Source organism: Macrobrachium nipponense, chromosome 23 (genome assembly GCF_015104395.2).
Source record: "Macrobrachium nipponense isolate FS-2020 chromosome 23, ASM1510439v2, whole genome shotgun sequence".
Classification (NCBI taxonomy): Eukaryota; Metazoa; Arthropoda; class Malacostraca; order Decapoda; family Palaemonidae; genus Macrobrachium; species Macrobrachium nipponense.
The window spans coordinates 81,753,639-81,768,921 of record NC_061090.1 but is presented as its reverse complement, the minus strand read 5'-3'; the positions used below and the strand labels follow the sequence as shown (position 1 = coordinate 81,768,921).

General features: G+C 37.8%; 1 protein-coding gene across 1 annotated transcript in view; it reads left to right on the top strand.

Annotated features, from left to right (window-relative positions):
• Positions 1-15,283, top strand: part of LOC135202181 (suppressor of SWI4 1 homolog) — a 41,290-nt gene that overhangs the window by 21,628 nt on the left and 4,379 nt on the right. The window contains exon 4 of the mRNA XM_064231437.1: positions 5,321-5,504. Coding sequence (XP_064087507.1) covers positions 5,321-5,504 — 184 coding nt within the window. The remainder of the gene's footprint in view (positions 1-5,320; positions 5,505-15,283) is intronic.

Genomic DNA, 15,283 nt, shown 5'->3' with positions numbered 1-15,283 from the left:
TTTACTGCATATATTAGGACTTTAGCATATGTCCCTTAGTAATAAGCCTAGCCTATGTTAGCGGTTGCTACTGTAGCCTAGTCTATGATTCTGACATCTAAACCTAAGAGCTAAAAGCTTAGAATATGCCAATAAAATGTATAAATAATCAGTATGTACTCATTTTAAATAATTATTAATTAATCATTAACTATAATACACAAACAAACAAACAAAAACCTTCCAATCGATTGTTTACATTCAGCTCTTACCCGTCTTACGAGTACCGAACGAACGCCAAGCAATCATTTTTCCTAGCACACAGTAAGCCATAAATTTTCATTAGTATCTCTCTTCAACTAATGAAACTACCAAACAGTATAATAACCATTCATTTCTATTCTTTATTCTATCTTTACCTAATGGAGATACCGAGTTACTGACAGCTATAATGAAACATACGTATACGTAATGTAATGTTAAAACAGAAGAAGAATTCTAAAAAATACGTATTTGTCGGCAGTCTGATTTATTTTATATTTTATGATATCTAATTCACAATTTTTTTATTAAATGTATTGCATGTACTCATTTCAAATAATTATTAAGTAACCATTAACTATAATAAACAAACAAACAAAAGCTTCCAAACTTCTGTTTACATCCAGCACTTACGAGTATCGAACGATCGCCAAGCAATCACTTTACACAGTAAGCCATAAATTTTCATTATCTCTCTTCAACTACTGAAACTACCAAACAGTATAATATCCATTCATTTCTAGTCTTTATTTTATCTTTACCTAATGGTTTTTTTATTAAATGTGTTGCATGAATAAGTTTTTCAATTTACAGCATCCTTTTACCAATAGAATACTTAAAGCACAAGGGGTAAATGCTGACCAATAGGAGAGCAGGATCTTATGGGGTGACTAGCATCAGGAACCAATGGGAGAGCGGGAGGATGGTGGCGAGTTTACTCAGCTGGCGGCGCGGGAGTTTTAAAATTGTTCTCGGTGGTCCGGGCGAATCTCGGGACTTTACAGCAACAACCTTTCGTATCATGAAAACTTTTCGTATGTAGAGCTGTAAAATTTTTCGTATTTGCTTTTGTATCTCGAGTTTTTCGTAAGTTGAGCCTTTCATATGTCGAGGTACCATTGTATTCATATGTCCTCTAAATGTTCTGCTTCTCCTAAGGCTTCTGGCAAAGAGCCTAAGTGTCATAGGCCCTTACAGTTAATAACCAATGATGAGAAAGTAGACAGGATTGTTATGTTAACAGATGGCAAAAGACATGGAGAAAAGTAGCAGCCCATTCTGGCATGACTGAAAGTGCAGTCACCTGCATTGAGAATGAGTATAAACAGGGTAGAATACTTGGGGAGGTCATTCTTGTATAATAACTCACCGCCCTCTTTACTAGCCCACCAATGGACTAGGACTTTGAAGAATTTAGAGGTATATATAAATTGATCAGGTAAGTCAGGCAGACATAGTCAATGGTAAAGGCAGGGGATAAGAATAATGTAAGGGCCACAAAAATTACAAATACTGTTAATGATCTCATGAAACCCTATCATACTAGTTTGTGAAAATGTACAAGTACTACCTCAGCATGATGCAGCCTCCTGAAACCCCTGACAAGACACCTCCTGAAGAAGGTGTAGAGGCACCCTCAGAGGAGATGTAACTCCCCTACTTTGCTGTGAAGTCTATCTTCATTGTCATTCATCAGGTGGCACAACTAATACAATAATATAGAAATGCAGAATATTGCTTTATGAAAAAATTTCTATCTCTGAATAGTGGGGACCCGTGAATAATTTTATAGATATGATCCACAGAAAAACCCGCGAATAAGCAAGTCCTCTCACAAATACTTTTTAGGTAGGATCCATAGAAAAATCCGCCAACAGGCGAGTCAACGAATCTCGAGAACACGAATACGGGAAAGTTTACTATATTTGGTTGGGCATGATGGTCACACTAGTTTTGCAGGTAAAGGTAATAAATGATATTTTGTTGCAGATAAAGGTAATAAATGATATTTCATTTTTCTTCTCTTGATGTGAAAATGTAAGGAGTGGTCTAATGAGAAAGAGTAACTTTGTCAGGTATTGGAAGATGCGATGGGGCAGTAGTTTACTTAGACTGTTAGTTAGGTCAGGTCATAAGTCTACTCATTCTAGTCTTTCTTCTAACAGTGTTCTTCCTCTCACTCCTTCTGCTCCATCTTCTAATGGTCCCTTGATCAAGTATGTTATGGGTAAGAATCACTGTTTTCACCCATAGTGATCAATCTTTTTGGTTTCTTCCCAATAGGGGTACTGGAGGAGCCATTGTTTCTTCATAGCCTGCCCTCTGGACTGTCAGTATCAGTAGGACTTCTCCTCTGCCAGAGAACCAAGACGTGTTGGGCAGAGTTTGTGCCTTTGCCCACCTCTCCTCTCCCAACTGTCTACTGTAACAGATTTGATGTGTTCTCTGAAGGATTTTTTTCTAGAGTTTAGTGCTTATGTCCTGACTCATGTATCATCTCACTTTGCGAGATTGACAGGGTTTATAGACATAGCATTCCAGTTACTTCAGTAGTTTCTGAATTGTTTGCCAGTACTTCTGTTGTTTAGTCATTTATTTGCCATGTGTTGTCATTTATTTCGTAAGGTTCAGATATTATCTCTCCCTCTCTTACCCAGTTCTCCCTCTGTCATCTCGTATTTCTTACCTTTTGATGACTGTACATATTTTTGGTAGAGGTTCTTCCTTTTCCACTGCTTATAGTGTTGCCAAGACATCTCCTGTATCATCTCAGCAAGTTCTTCTCTCCAGTCATCATCTCCTTTGGATTGACTGCGGGAGTGTTGGATGGGGGATTCATCTACCAGCTATGTGGCTCTTCCCTTTTGCATCCCATAATATCATTGCTGCTGTTCCTGGGTACGTCCCGTCTCAGGTTTCTATTGCCTCACCTTCTCAGTCCTCGGATTTCCTGTTTTCTGCCATCATGATTCTTCCAAACCTGATTCAGATGATTCTCCTTTTTAGTTTTGCAAGTGATTCTTAGTTTGCCTTGCTCCACTTTACCCTCTTGCTTCTGCTGCAGAGGATTCCGTTGATTGGTACTCTTTTTTTGCTTGCACTTACCATAGCTCCTGTTAAAAGGAGTAAAATGTGAAAGCAATTTGATTCTGTTAGGGCATGTCCTTTAAACCTGGTTCATAGTATGCTACTTCTTCAGTTTCTAGCTTTATGAAATGTCTTAGAACGACAAAGATTCAGTGTCTGAATTTTAGCCTTCCTCCATTCAAAATGCAAATTTTTCAAGTTACTTGAACCCTTGGAAATGAAGAGCTATCAAATTAGTATGGTAAGTTGGCCTAATAGTAGGCAGAAGCACTTTTGAAGTTGCTGTATTATTCTTAGCATGACTGTTTGTTTACTTTGCCAGGTAAAAAAAAAATAGTTATAATTATTAAATAAATGTTAGTATTGAAGGGACAGCATTCTTAATGAGGCATTGGAATATTAGCCTTACATTGGTATGTAGACCCTATTGTCAAAGCTAAGGGAGGAATCTCTTATGTTTTTTATATCTCACTTTTAACGTAAGGGGGAACAGCTGTGTTCATATTTATTTAACTCATGAAGTAGTGCCAGCCAAATGGTCAGTGGGTATTTTTGGCATGTCTCCTTACCCTGCAGTGTTTATGGCCATTGCCAAAGATGTTTCAAATTAGGAGAACAGAGAACTCTGCATAATCTTGGTGTTTTCCTTTCTGAATGAAAGTTCTGTGCAGAATACCAATCAAAACTGATATTTTGAACTTTGAAGGTCAATTAAGAGGCCTTTGACAGACTTTTGAAGTATCTGGCAAAGCAACAGAAAAAACCCTTGGACAGTGATGATTCTCAGGGAAGGGTACTTTGTCCTGTTATTCCTCCACCCTTGTCGGCATCCCCAATACATATCCTTCCCTGCCAACGTTCTTCACACAGAGAAGTTATGAGTTTTGAAGAAAAAAAAAAAGAGCAACACTCTCTCTCTCTCTCTCTCTCTCTCTCTCTCTCTCTCTCTCTCTCTCTCTCTCTCTCTCTCTCTCTCTCTCTCTCTCGAACTGCCTCCAAAAATGCATCAGTGCTATCACATACCAACTAGTACTAGTACTTTCATTCTTCGGAGATTGGTATCCACAGAGTCAGTATCTGGGAAGTAGAGCACCAAGAGACATTGGTACTGAATAATATATCCTGCTAGCTTTACCTCCGAAGAGGTATGTTTGCTAACAATACTGGACCAACAGTTATTTGTCCAGCCTGTGAAGAGGTAGAGGGACCCATTGAAGCTTTCTAATTCAGTGAGGAATGAGTTTCTCCTGACCTTAAGATAATCTGAGAATTTTAAAAATTATCTTATATATTTTGCAGCAGCAGAATTACTGTATATCTTGTTTCAACAGGTCTGCTATTCTCGTAGGTTTTAGGGTTTGCTTCTGCCAGTGAATTTCTGTAATACACAAACATAGATGTATCTCATCTTTAGTTTGTGTCTTTTGGAGTAATTTTCATATTGCAACTAGATAAGTAAAAGCTAATCATGTTAGATGCCAAATTAACTTTTCTATTTGTGATCCTCTCAGTGACTGTTGACCGATATCTTTTTTCCATAGTTATATATCTGAGTGAGTTGATGGTGATAGGGCCTTTTTCTTGGCCCTTTGCAATGCACATTCACTGCCTGTATTGCTTGCATTTCAAGTGTTTTGGAGTATACCACTTAACTTGATTGGTGCCCAGCTGCGTCAGTATAATGAATTACCCATAAAGTATGAAGAGTTAGGGTTAAATTGGACTGAAAGGCTTTGCCATTGTTGGCTTTCTTTGTTATTCTTTTTGCTTTGCTACTCCCTGGTATGAAAGTTCCAAGTGTAATGTTTCTCTCAAGTAGTTTATTTATTGAGTTTTAAATGAAAATCTTTGGTCAGGTGCAAACAGGCCCTCCATAATGTAAAATATTTTTCATCTTCATCAGATTGTTGCTTCACTCATTTCAAGTCAGTGGTTTAGTAGTACTTGTTTTGTCTGTTGACACTCAATGTTTATTTTTTCTTGAAAGGTTTTGGTTTGTATCTATGAAATATTTAAATAATTAGAAAATCCTATACGTAGTGTATTATTGTCAAATTTGATTTTCTAATCAACACATTTTTTGTGGATTGTGGATTGTAATGAAGAAAAATATATTGAAAACTAAATTGAATTATTCTAAAGAGCAGTTGCTAAATTGTCTTGTTGATCATGAATGCTGAGCTAATTTCATTAATTGAATATATATTTCCAGAATAATGAATTATGTTAGGGCAAAAGATGTCCTATCTTCATTAAAGAAGCAGTTTACTCATGGAGATCGGTTTTTATTTTCTCCATGTATTATGACAAATATTCAACCCAATGAAGGAGAGCTTCATCTTCAAGTGACCGGACGAATGTTTCTTGATATGTTCCCAAATATTGCACCTGATACGGTAATGTGATATGCAAGTGTTATTGTTTTGAGTGATATTTGTAATCTCAACCTCTCTTCTCAACTCATGCCCCCTTGTCATAAGTAGAAGACATCAGAGGACAACTACTATCTAAGTCTGTAGCTCATTAGTACTCAGATTTATATACGTAGTTGTTCGAGGTCTCTCTCTCTCTCTCTCTCTCTCTCTCTCTCTCTCTCTCTCTCTCTCTTTTACCTAATCCTTTTTTCTTCCTCATCTTTGTTGACAACCCTGCATAATACTGAATATGATTCTGATTGCATTTAAAATTTGGAGGTTGAAGGTGGACATAATGTCTCCTGATTTGTAGAATTTGTGTATCCCTAGTTGTCAAGTGAGATGAAAATCTCATGACAAGCTCTTTATTTAGAGGTGGGTTTGATTTTGACAAACTGGCAGCCCTTTATTTACTAGGAGAATTGTCTATACAGTAATACCTAGAACTTACATGAAGTTAGGTTCCAGAACTCCTCGTTTAAGATCAGGATTCGTGTAAGTTTGCTGATAAATTCTTATTTCTAGAGTTTATACCCTGAAGTGACAAAAGCATTTTCTCAAAGCACTTGAATTTTATTTGAAAGTTAGCTTAATACCATACTGTAATTCATATTTCATGAGAGAGAGAGAGAGAGAGAGAGAGAGAGAGAGAGAGAGAGAGAGAGAGAGAGAGAGAGAGAGAGAGAGAGAGAGAGAGAGAGAATAACTTTGGAAAAATAAGAGAGAAAAGTTATTTGTACATTAAATATCAAAAGGTGGAAATTCATGATTCATGATGTAGAGAGAATGACTTGAGAGAGAGCGAGAGAGAGAGTTCCTTTCCGTAGCAGTATTTTATGTGACCATCCATGGGCAACATTTTCTCCTCTTCATGATCAGTATGTCAATATGTCAAGATCATTGAAAGTTAGCTTATGCCTCCTCCTCACTCCATCCTCAGAGAAGGCCTGGAATCCATATTATTCTTTTAGAATCTTAAAATAATTTACTACAGAAATGCTAAAAGTTGTAATTATAGCACGGAAAATATGAAAAAATTGATAACAAAGTAATATAACATTTCTAAATAACTCCAAGATATTGAGGCAGTTCTTTTATTAAATATGTCATATACCTGAAAACCACTTTTGTAGTTGAGTAACTTAGTTTATCCTATGTCATTTGTTCTTAAAATACTGTATGCTTCCAATTTACTTCAGTTGCCTGCCAGAGACAATCCTTATAGTTCTTTTGTTTTGTTGTATAAAATTGAAACTGATTTTATATTATTTCAGATGAATCTTGTGCACTTTTAAAGTGAGCTTATATCTTTGCACTGTTTGGTGCTATTGGTATTTAAAGTAAACAAAGAATAATGTTTAGCTGACCCAGATGGACTGTCAGTAACCAGCTATTTTCCATTAGTTGGCATTTGAACATTTACATTCTTGGAAGAATTCTTCTTCCTATGTCAATGAACGTGTTGTGAATCGGACATAATCATTTTGATTTTTTGGGCTGATTTTGTATTGAGTAGGTTTCCTGTTTTTTTGCATTAAGTCATCTATAGCTAGCAGAGGTAAAAGCATTAGACTTCTTAGGAACAACTGTTGTGTAAGCTGATTATAATTGGTTGTGCATGGTGGTTACATGGTTAGGTTAGGTTGTTAGACTCAGCCATAAGACTTTTTCTTCTTCTAGTATAGGTGTAGATCGCAGTTCCGCCCTTTGTGATCAACCTGTTTTTGTTTACCCATGAGAGAGAAGTTGTTGGAGCCTTCATCTGTCCATAGCCTGCCCTCTTAGACTGCTTTGCATCAGTAGAAAACCTCTGCCAGGGAACCTAGGCATGGATGTTGGTGTCCTTTCCAATGTCTCCCTCAATCATCTTTTGTCTTGAATTCAGTGTGTTCTCCGAAGGCATTAGAAGATTTCTGTTGAAATAAAGAATTCTTCCTCTGGTGGGAAATAAAAATAGTGCCCAACACTGGAGAGTCTTTGTAGGGGAAATTGAATTGTTTTCAAGACTTTATAGTCTGGTTGTGGAAAATTATTTAAATCTAAATCCAAAGGATTTATTAGCATCAGCCAGCTCATGTGTTATTTTTTTCATGCAAGTGACAGTGACTTGTATGACTCAATTGAGTTATCTAGAGATTATACACATATTATTCCAGTTAGTTCAGTAGTTTCTCAGCTGTCCATTAATACTTCATTGTTCAATGATTGAATCGCCCAATATCATAATTTATTCCTTCCATTTCTGATGTTAACTTTCCCTCTCTTACTCATTGATTCATAGTGCATTTTGTTTTGCTTTTCCCTATCATTTTGCTGATGATAAATGATGTGATCATTTTTTTGCGTGCTTCTATTTTGGCTCCACTTAAAGTAATGAAAAAGGTATAGCTATCTAGTTCTATAATGTACATTTTGAAGCATTCTCAGAAGTGTATCACTTAACGCTGGGTCTTAGGATAATCTTAAGAACCAGCATTATTTACGGGGTTGGATGAGCCTCCTCGGGACCCTCACGTCAGTGGAAGGTTTTGTAAGCTTAGGCTGCCTCCACACGAGACCGCTCTAGTTCTTCTTAAGAACAAACTGGAACCGGAAGACTCTACCGGACTCGCAGGTCTTTCCCGTGACAGAAGAGATAAAAACAGATCTTCGATGGTGGTTGTCGCAGGAGAGACTCCAAGAAGGATTTTCTCTCATAAAGTCGAACCCCGACCTAGAATTCTACTCAGACGTGTTGGACAAAGGATGGGGAGCTTTAATAGGGAACAAGAGAACAGCAGGTCTTTGGACAGAACAGGAGAAGGACCTACACATAAATGTCAAAGAGTTGAAAGCGATTCTTTTGGGACTGAAAGCTTTTTCCCCTCTAGTCCCTGGAAGAAAGGTGGCGATCTTCTCGGACAACACCACGGCACTTTCGTACATCAGGAAACGGAGGGACTCGTTCCTTGCCCTCTACAAATTAGTAGAAGTTCTCCTCCTCTGGGCAAACAAACATGGAATTTCACTCTTCTCGAGCCAAGCCGCTCAAAACAGGTCTTATCCATGGAATGGACACTAAACGAGAAAGTATGTCAAGATCGGTGGAAGTTGTGAGGAAAGCCATCGATAGATCTTTTCGCCACGTCAAGAAACAATCGTCTCCTGATTTTCTGTTCCCCGGTTTCGGACCCGTAAGCATGGAGAACAGATGCTATGCTCCTAAATTGGACAGGACTCGACTTTTATGTATTTCCTCCTTTCGGAATGTTGAGAGAAGTCATAAACAAGATTCAGTTGCAACAGAATGTGACGATGACTCTAGTTGCTCCATTCTGGCCCAGGAAAGAATGGTTCCCAGACTTACTAGAGCTTCTAGTGGACTTCCCCAGGCTCCTTCCACAAAGTCCACATCTGCTCAAACAACTCCACTTCGATCGGTATCACCAAAGATTATCCGCGCTGACCCTGACAGGATTCAGACTGTCAGGAACCTTGTCAGAGCAAAAGGTTTTTCGCAAAGAGCAGCAGAAGCTATTACAAGATGTAGAAGAAGCTCTTCTGCAAAGCTCTACCAATCAAAGTGGACAATCTTTAGGTGATGGTGTAGACAAAATTGCATCTCTTCTCTAAAACCACTATAGCTGAAATCGCAGATTTCCTTTTATACCTGAAGGACTCTAGAAAGCTTTCAACATCCACGATTAAACGTTATAGATCAATGCTGTCGTCAGTTTTTAAACACAGAGGCCTCGATGTCTTTAAAGACCAGAACATCAGTGACCTGGTCAATCGTTCGAGTCTTCTAAAGCAGCTAAGTCAGACTTGGTCGACTGGAACTTGGATGTGGTGCTGAACTGGCTTTCCAGTCCCTAGTTCAAGCCACTTAATGCATCTTCCTTAAGGAATCTTACCAAGAAGACTCTTATTTTTCTTTTCGCTTTAGCCACAGCAGGCAGGATAAGTGAAGTGCAAGCGGTGAGCAAACAAGTAGGTATTGCACAAAATAACACAGTGTGCTCTTATATAAAGGAGTTCCTTGCAAAGAACGAGGACCCTTCGAACCCCTGGCCTCGATCTTTTGTTATCAAGAACTTGACGGACATAGTGGGATCGGAAGATGACGAATGGTCTTTATGTTCTGTCAGAGTAATTAAACACTACTTGTGTAGGACAGAAAAGTTGAGAGGAAACTTAGATCGTTTCTGGTGTTCAATAAGAGATCCCTCACGCCCTCTTTCCAAGAACGCTATTTCGTTCTTCTTGAGGAGTCTAATTTCAGAAGCTCACACTCAAGTACAAGATCAGACTCTTCAGGTACTGAAGGTAAAAGCGCATGAAATTTGTGCGGTTGCAACTTGATTGGTTTTTAGACATAACATGTCAATATCCTCCATTCTACAATTGATGTTTTGGAGGTTGAAATCGGTGTTCGCGTCACATTATCTGAAAAATGTAGAGACCGTTTTTGAAAATTGTTCCAGATTGGGACTGTTGTCAGTGGCGGGCATGGTGTTGGGAAAGAAAGCATAGTGGGACCTGTTTTCCCTCTACTACCTCTTCGCCTTGGTTTTTAAGGTTGTCAAGTTGTTGGGAAGCATGGGGGTACACTGTACCTGGAGCACCCTCCAGTTTTTTGTTATGGTTAGGGTATGGTAATGGTTTTTAGTGTAGGTGATACCTCTGTGGTTTATCTGGTCTTAGACCAGGGCAAGGGCGAAATTTTTAATTTTGTTAACCATCGGTGAACCTCCATGGTTACAAAATCCCACCATTAGTAGGGACGACCCTGGCCACTACTGCCACGTCTCCTACAAGTGATGAGAGCGCCAACCAGAGGCAGTATTCACCTGCAGCTGCTCTCACCAGGTAAGGCACTGCAAACATTATTTATAATGTAAGCACATTATTGCTGTCTTTTCATAAGCCGTCCATATACCCACCATCCGGGTAATGTGGATTCAGCTATGTAATTGTTTAGTAAGTCACTTATGTGAAAATGATATTTTTATAATAAAGTAAAGTTTCACTTACATATACTTACCAAACAATTACATAATCAGAGCCCTCCCTCCTCCCCACAGATGGACGTTGCGGCTCAACGAACTGACGGTAGTTAGCTCAGCAGTACCGTATTCCCGAAGGTGGGCGGGACCTGCATCACCTACATGAACAATGACAGCGCCGTCGGCACCAGGAAATTTGAATTTTTGACTGCCAGGTAAGAAAGCTTACAGCTATGTAATTGTTTGGTAAGTATATGTGAAACTTTATTTTATAATAAAAATATCATTTTTGGGTTGTTAGGATTAAAATTTAAGAGCTTTTCGTCACCCGTCAATTTCTTTGTAAAGCTCCTTGAGGACGAGACAGCAAATACACCATCAAAGAGCAGGTTTTGACATAGGAAAAACCTATTTATGGTAGTTGCTGTTGAGTCCTTGAAACCCTCCCACTTCCCTGAAGAAAAGACATGGGTTTTGGGTAAGGAACCATCCTGCTTTGACCAACAGAAAGGAATGGCGTTTTGGTCAGATTTTGGTCTTATGTAAACAATATGACGGTGTGTATGCTCATAACCAATTCTTTTTCTTGCGGTTTTGACATAAGTAAACTGGGTATTACAGTAGTACCTCGAGATACGAAATTAAACCGTTCCGAGGCGCCCTTCGTATCATGAGTTTTTCGTATCTTGGACCACATTTTACATGTAAAATGGCTAATCCGTTCCAAGCCCTCCCAAAAACCACACCCCAGTAAATTTCATAAATAAAGCTAAATGACCTATAACAATGAAATTCTACAACAATTTGGACCATTCAATACGTAACTTAATAATAAAAATGCAAAACCTGTAAATAAAGTGTATATTAGTGTACAAGAAATATTATTACTGTAACGTAAAATGTGGAAGCTTACCTTTCGAGTGAGGCTATCTCCGAAAGTGGCGGCAGAGGAGGAGGAGCACAAACGGCAGATACGTACACTTAACTTTATGAAACATAAAAAAATGTCAGAAAAACAAACTAAACTTTACAAAACGCATTAACAAAACTGTAACACTTAACTTTATAAAAAACTTAAAATAAAATTTATTTTGTCTTTTTTTGATTTTTACATTTCTTTTTACTTTTTTATAGTTTACGTAATTTCAATTTCTTCACCACCGAATGGATGCCAGTCCGTTTACAGAATTTTTCAAACCACCCATGAGAAGCCTTGAACTCTGGGGTTGCCGTTGATGTCCCCTCTCCGCCGTCGTCTTTGGCTTGGGGCAATCAAATCGCCGAAAATAGCGCTGGCCTTCTGGCAGATTGCCGTCTCGGTTATCGTATCGCCATCGATTTCTTTGTCCTCGATCCATACAAGAAGCAGCCTTTCCATTTCATTATGCACATGGCTCCTCTTGTTGGACAAAATAGTGACGCCCTTGGAAGGTGTAGCTGCTTCCATGGCTTCCTTCTACTTAAGGATGGTGCCTATCGTCGACGGATTTCGGCCGTATTCCTTAGCGATCACACTCAACCGCAAGCCAGCTTCACACACTTTTTTATTATCTCCATTTTTGTCTCCATAGAAAGAATTCTCTTCTTTCTGTGAACTTCAGCAACTTTCTTGGGACCCATGACTAATGTGTACTGTACGTAATTAAGTTACGTATATAGTACGTATACTAATTAGGTTCTCACAACACGATAAAGTAGCACAATTGTTGGACCAAACGAATGCCGCATGAGTAGGATATAGCTTCGGGTGCGAAGTGGCCGAGCGAAGGTACGCCACCACGTAAGATGCATGATGGAAGGGTTGCTGTCCAATAGGAGAGGATCTCATGGCTTGGCTAGCATCAGGAACCAATGGGAGAGCAGGAGGATGGTGGCGAGTCTACTAGAACTAAGATGGCGGCGCGGGGCGCGATTTTCAAAATTGTTATGGGGCGAATCTCGGACTTTCAGAAACCTTTCGTATCTTGAAAACTTTCGTATGTAGAGCAGTAAAATTTTTCGTGTTAGCTTTCATATCTCGAGTTTTTTGTAAGTTGAGCCTTTCGCATCTCAAGGTACCACTGTATTAGCATTTGCTGAGGATAATAAAAAGTGCCCTCTTATCCTGAGTCCATTTATACTCTATTATTTGTTATAATGTTTATCAATACAACACAATACCCAGCCACAAGACATCATTATGACACAATACCCAGCCACAAGACTAGTTAACCCTCTTACGCCGAAGCGGTAAAAAAAAAATTGTCTCCCGTGTGCCGGAGGTGTTTCAGAGTGAGCGCGGAAGCGGAAAAAATATTTTTTTCAAAAAATCACAGCGCGCTTAGTTTTCAAGATTAAGAGTTCATTTTGGGCTCCCTTTTTTGTCATTGGCTGAAGTTTAGTATGCAACCATCAGAAATGCAAAAATTATCATTATCATATATAAATAATGCGATATATGATAGCGCAAAAACGAAATTTCATATATAATTGTATTCAAATCCGCGCTGTGCGCAAAACGGTTAAAGGTAACAAGTTACTTTTTTTTCGTTGTAATGTACACTAAATTGCGATCATTTTGGTATATAACACATTGTAAAACAATAAAAGCAACACAGAGAAAATATTATCACAAAATAATGCAATGAATTCGTACGCGCGGACATAAACAAATTTTTCAAAAATTCACCTAAATCTAAATATTGTCCTAGAGACTTCAATTAAGCTTTCAAAAATGAAGGACAAATGATTGAATATTACTATACTGTAAGAGTATTAGCTTACAATTGCAGTTTTCGACCATATCTGACGAGTCAAAGTTGACCGGACTGTCGAATTTTTAATATATATATATATTTTTATATGCAATTATTTCGGAAATAAGAAAGCTACAACCTTCAAATATTTTTCGTTTTATTCTACATGAAATTGCACCACATTTTCATATATAAAACTCTATGAAATAAGCCTAATATGAAATGGAGCAAATATTCCGAGAATGCTACGTACGCATTCGGAGATTTGTGGCGGAGAATCCGCGCCGCGGAGGGAAGGAAAGATTTTTTTAAAAATTCACCATATATCTAAATATTTTGGTAGAGACTTCGAATTTGTTTCAAGATAAAGATAAATGACTGAATATTACTAGACTGTAAGAGTTTTAGCTTACAATTGCGTTTTTCGACCATTTCGGTAGAGTCAAAGTTGACCGAACGTGTTTTTTTTTCTATTTATCGTGATTTATATGCAAATATTTCAAAATGAGAAAAAGCTACAACCTTCAATTATTTTTTGTTGTATTCCTAAATGAAATTGCGCCACATTTTCATATAAAAACTTTATGTAACGGCTAATTTAAAATGGTGCAAACATTACCACAATCGCACGTATGATTTTTTCGGAAGTTACCTCGCGGACGTAAAGAAAATGTTATTTTTTTCATAAATTCACCATAAATCGAAATATTGTGCTAGAGACTTCCAATTTATTGCAAAATGAAGGTAAATGCTTTAATATTACTAGAATATACGCGTTTTAGCTTGAAATTGCGTTTTTCGACCATTTCGGTAGAGTCAAAGTTGACCGAAGGTTGAAAATTTTGGCAATTATCGTTATTTTAATATGAAAAATATCTCAAAACTGATAAAGCTACAAACATCGTTGTTTTAGTTTTGTATTGTGCATGAAAATTTTGCACATTTCCATATATAAAACTTTATATAATGGGCTAATTTTAAAAAATGGTGCAAACATTTACCACAATCGCATGTATGATTTTTTTTCGGAAGAGTTACCGCGCGACGTAAGGAAGAAGTTTTTTCATAAATTCACCATAAATCGAAATATTGTGCTAGAGACTTCCAATTAGTTGCAAAATTAAGGGTAAATGATTGAATATTACTAAAATATAGAGTTTTAGCTTACATTGCTTTTTCGACCATTTCGGTAGAGTCAAAGTTGACGAAGGTTGAAATTTTGGCAATTATCGTTATTTGTATAAAAATATATCAAAACTGATAAAAGCTACAATCATGAGTATTTTATTGTTGTATTCTACATAAAAATGTGCACATTTTCATATATAATACTTAATGTAACGGCTAATTTACAATGGTACAAAAATTCTTATGTCAAAGTGACGAAATAATTTCCGAGATGTGTCACAGATACTTTTTAGTGCGGCAAGAAAGAATTCGTGCTTGCGCGCCTGCGTAACGATTGTAAACAAAACAACAACCTTGATCCGTGAAGTCCCAGCATCCCCAAGGCGCGTGATTCAAAAGTTTTAGGCTGGTAGGCCTATAAGTATTTTTCCGCGAATACCAGGAGTCGGCTATACACAATTTGGATAGGAGCGTACCTTCATTTCTGGATGAAGTTTTTGTCTCTATTTTGGGAATTCGGCTATTGATTGTCAACTGTGGCACAGGAATCAGTATGTAATACTGTTTGAGATAGTTTTTTTTCCCGTAAGGATCCTCTGACAGTGTTTGCTATGAAGACCTTACACCTTGCTGTGGATCCACCATCTGTCAGCAGTACTTACTGGGAAGGATTACACAACAGGTAAGAACGTTTAAAAGCTTTTCCCCTTTTTAGAAAAAGCTTTTGGTTTGCTTGGCTGAGCAAATGTTTTCTCTTGCTGCACTAACCCACCATCCTCGTTCAATGTGGTAGTCAGCTAACTATATAACAGTAGGTAAGATTCATCCCAAATACTGGAAATTTTTATGATAAAATGAATTTGTATACTTAATCACTGTTAAAGTGGAAACCCACCCAGCTTCCCACCATCTT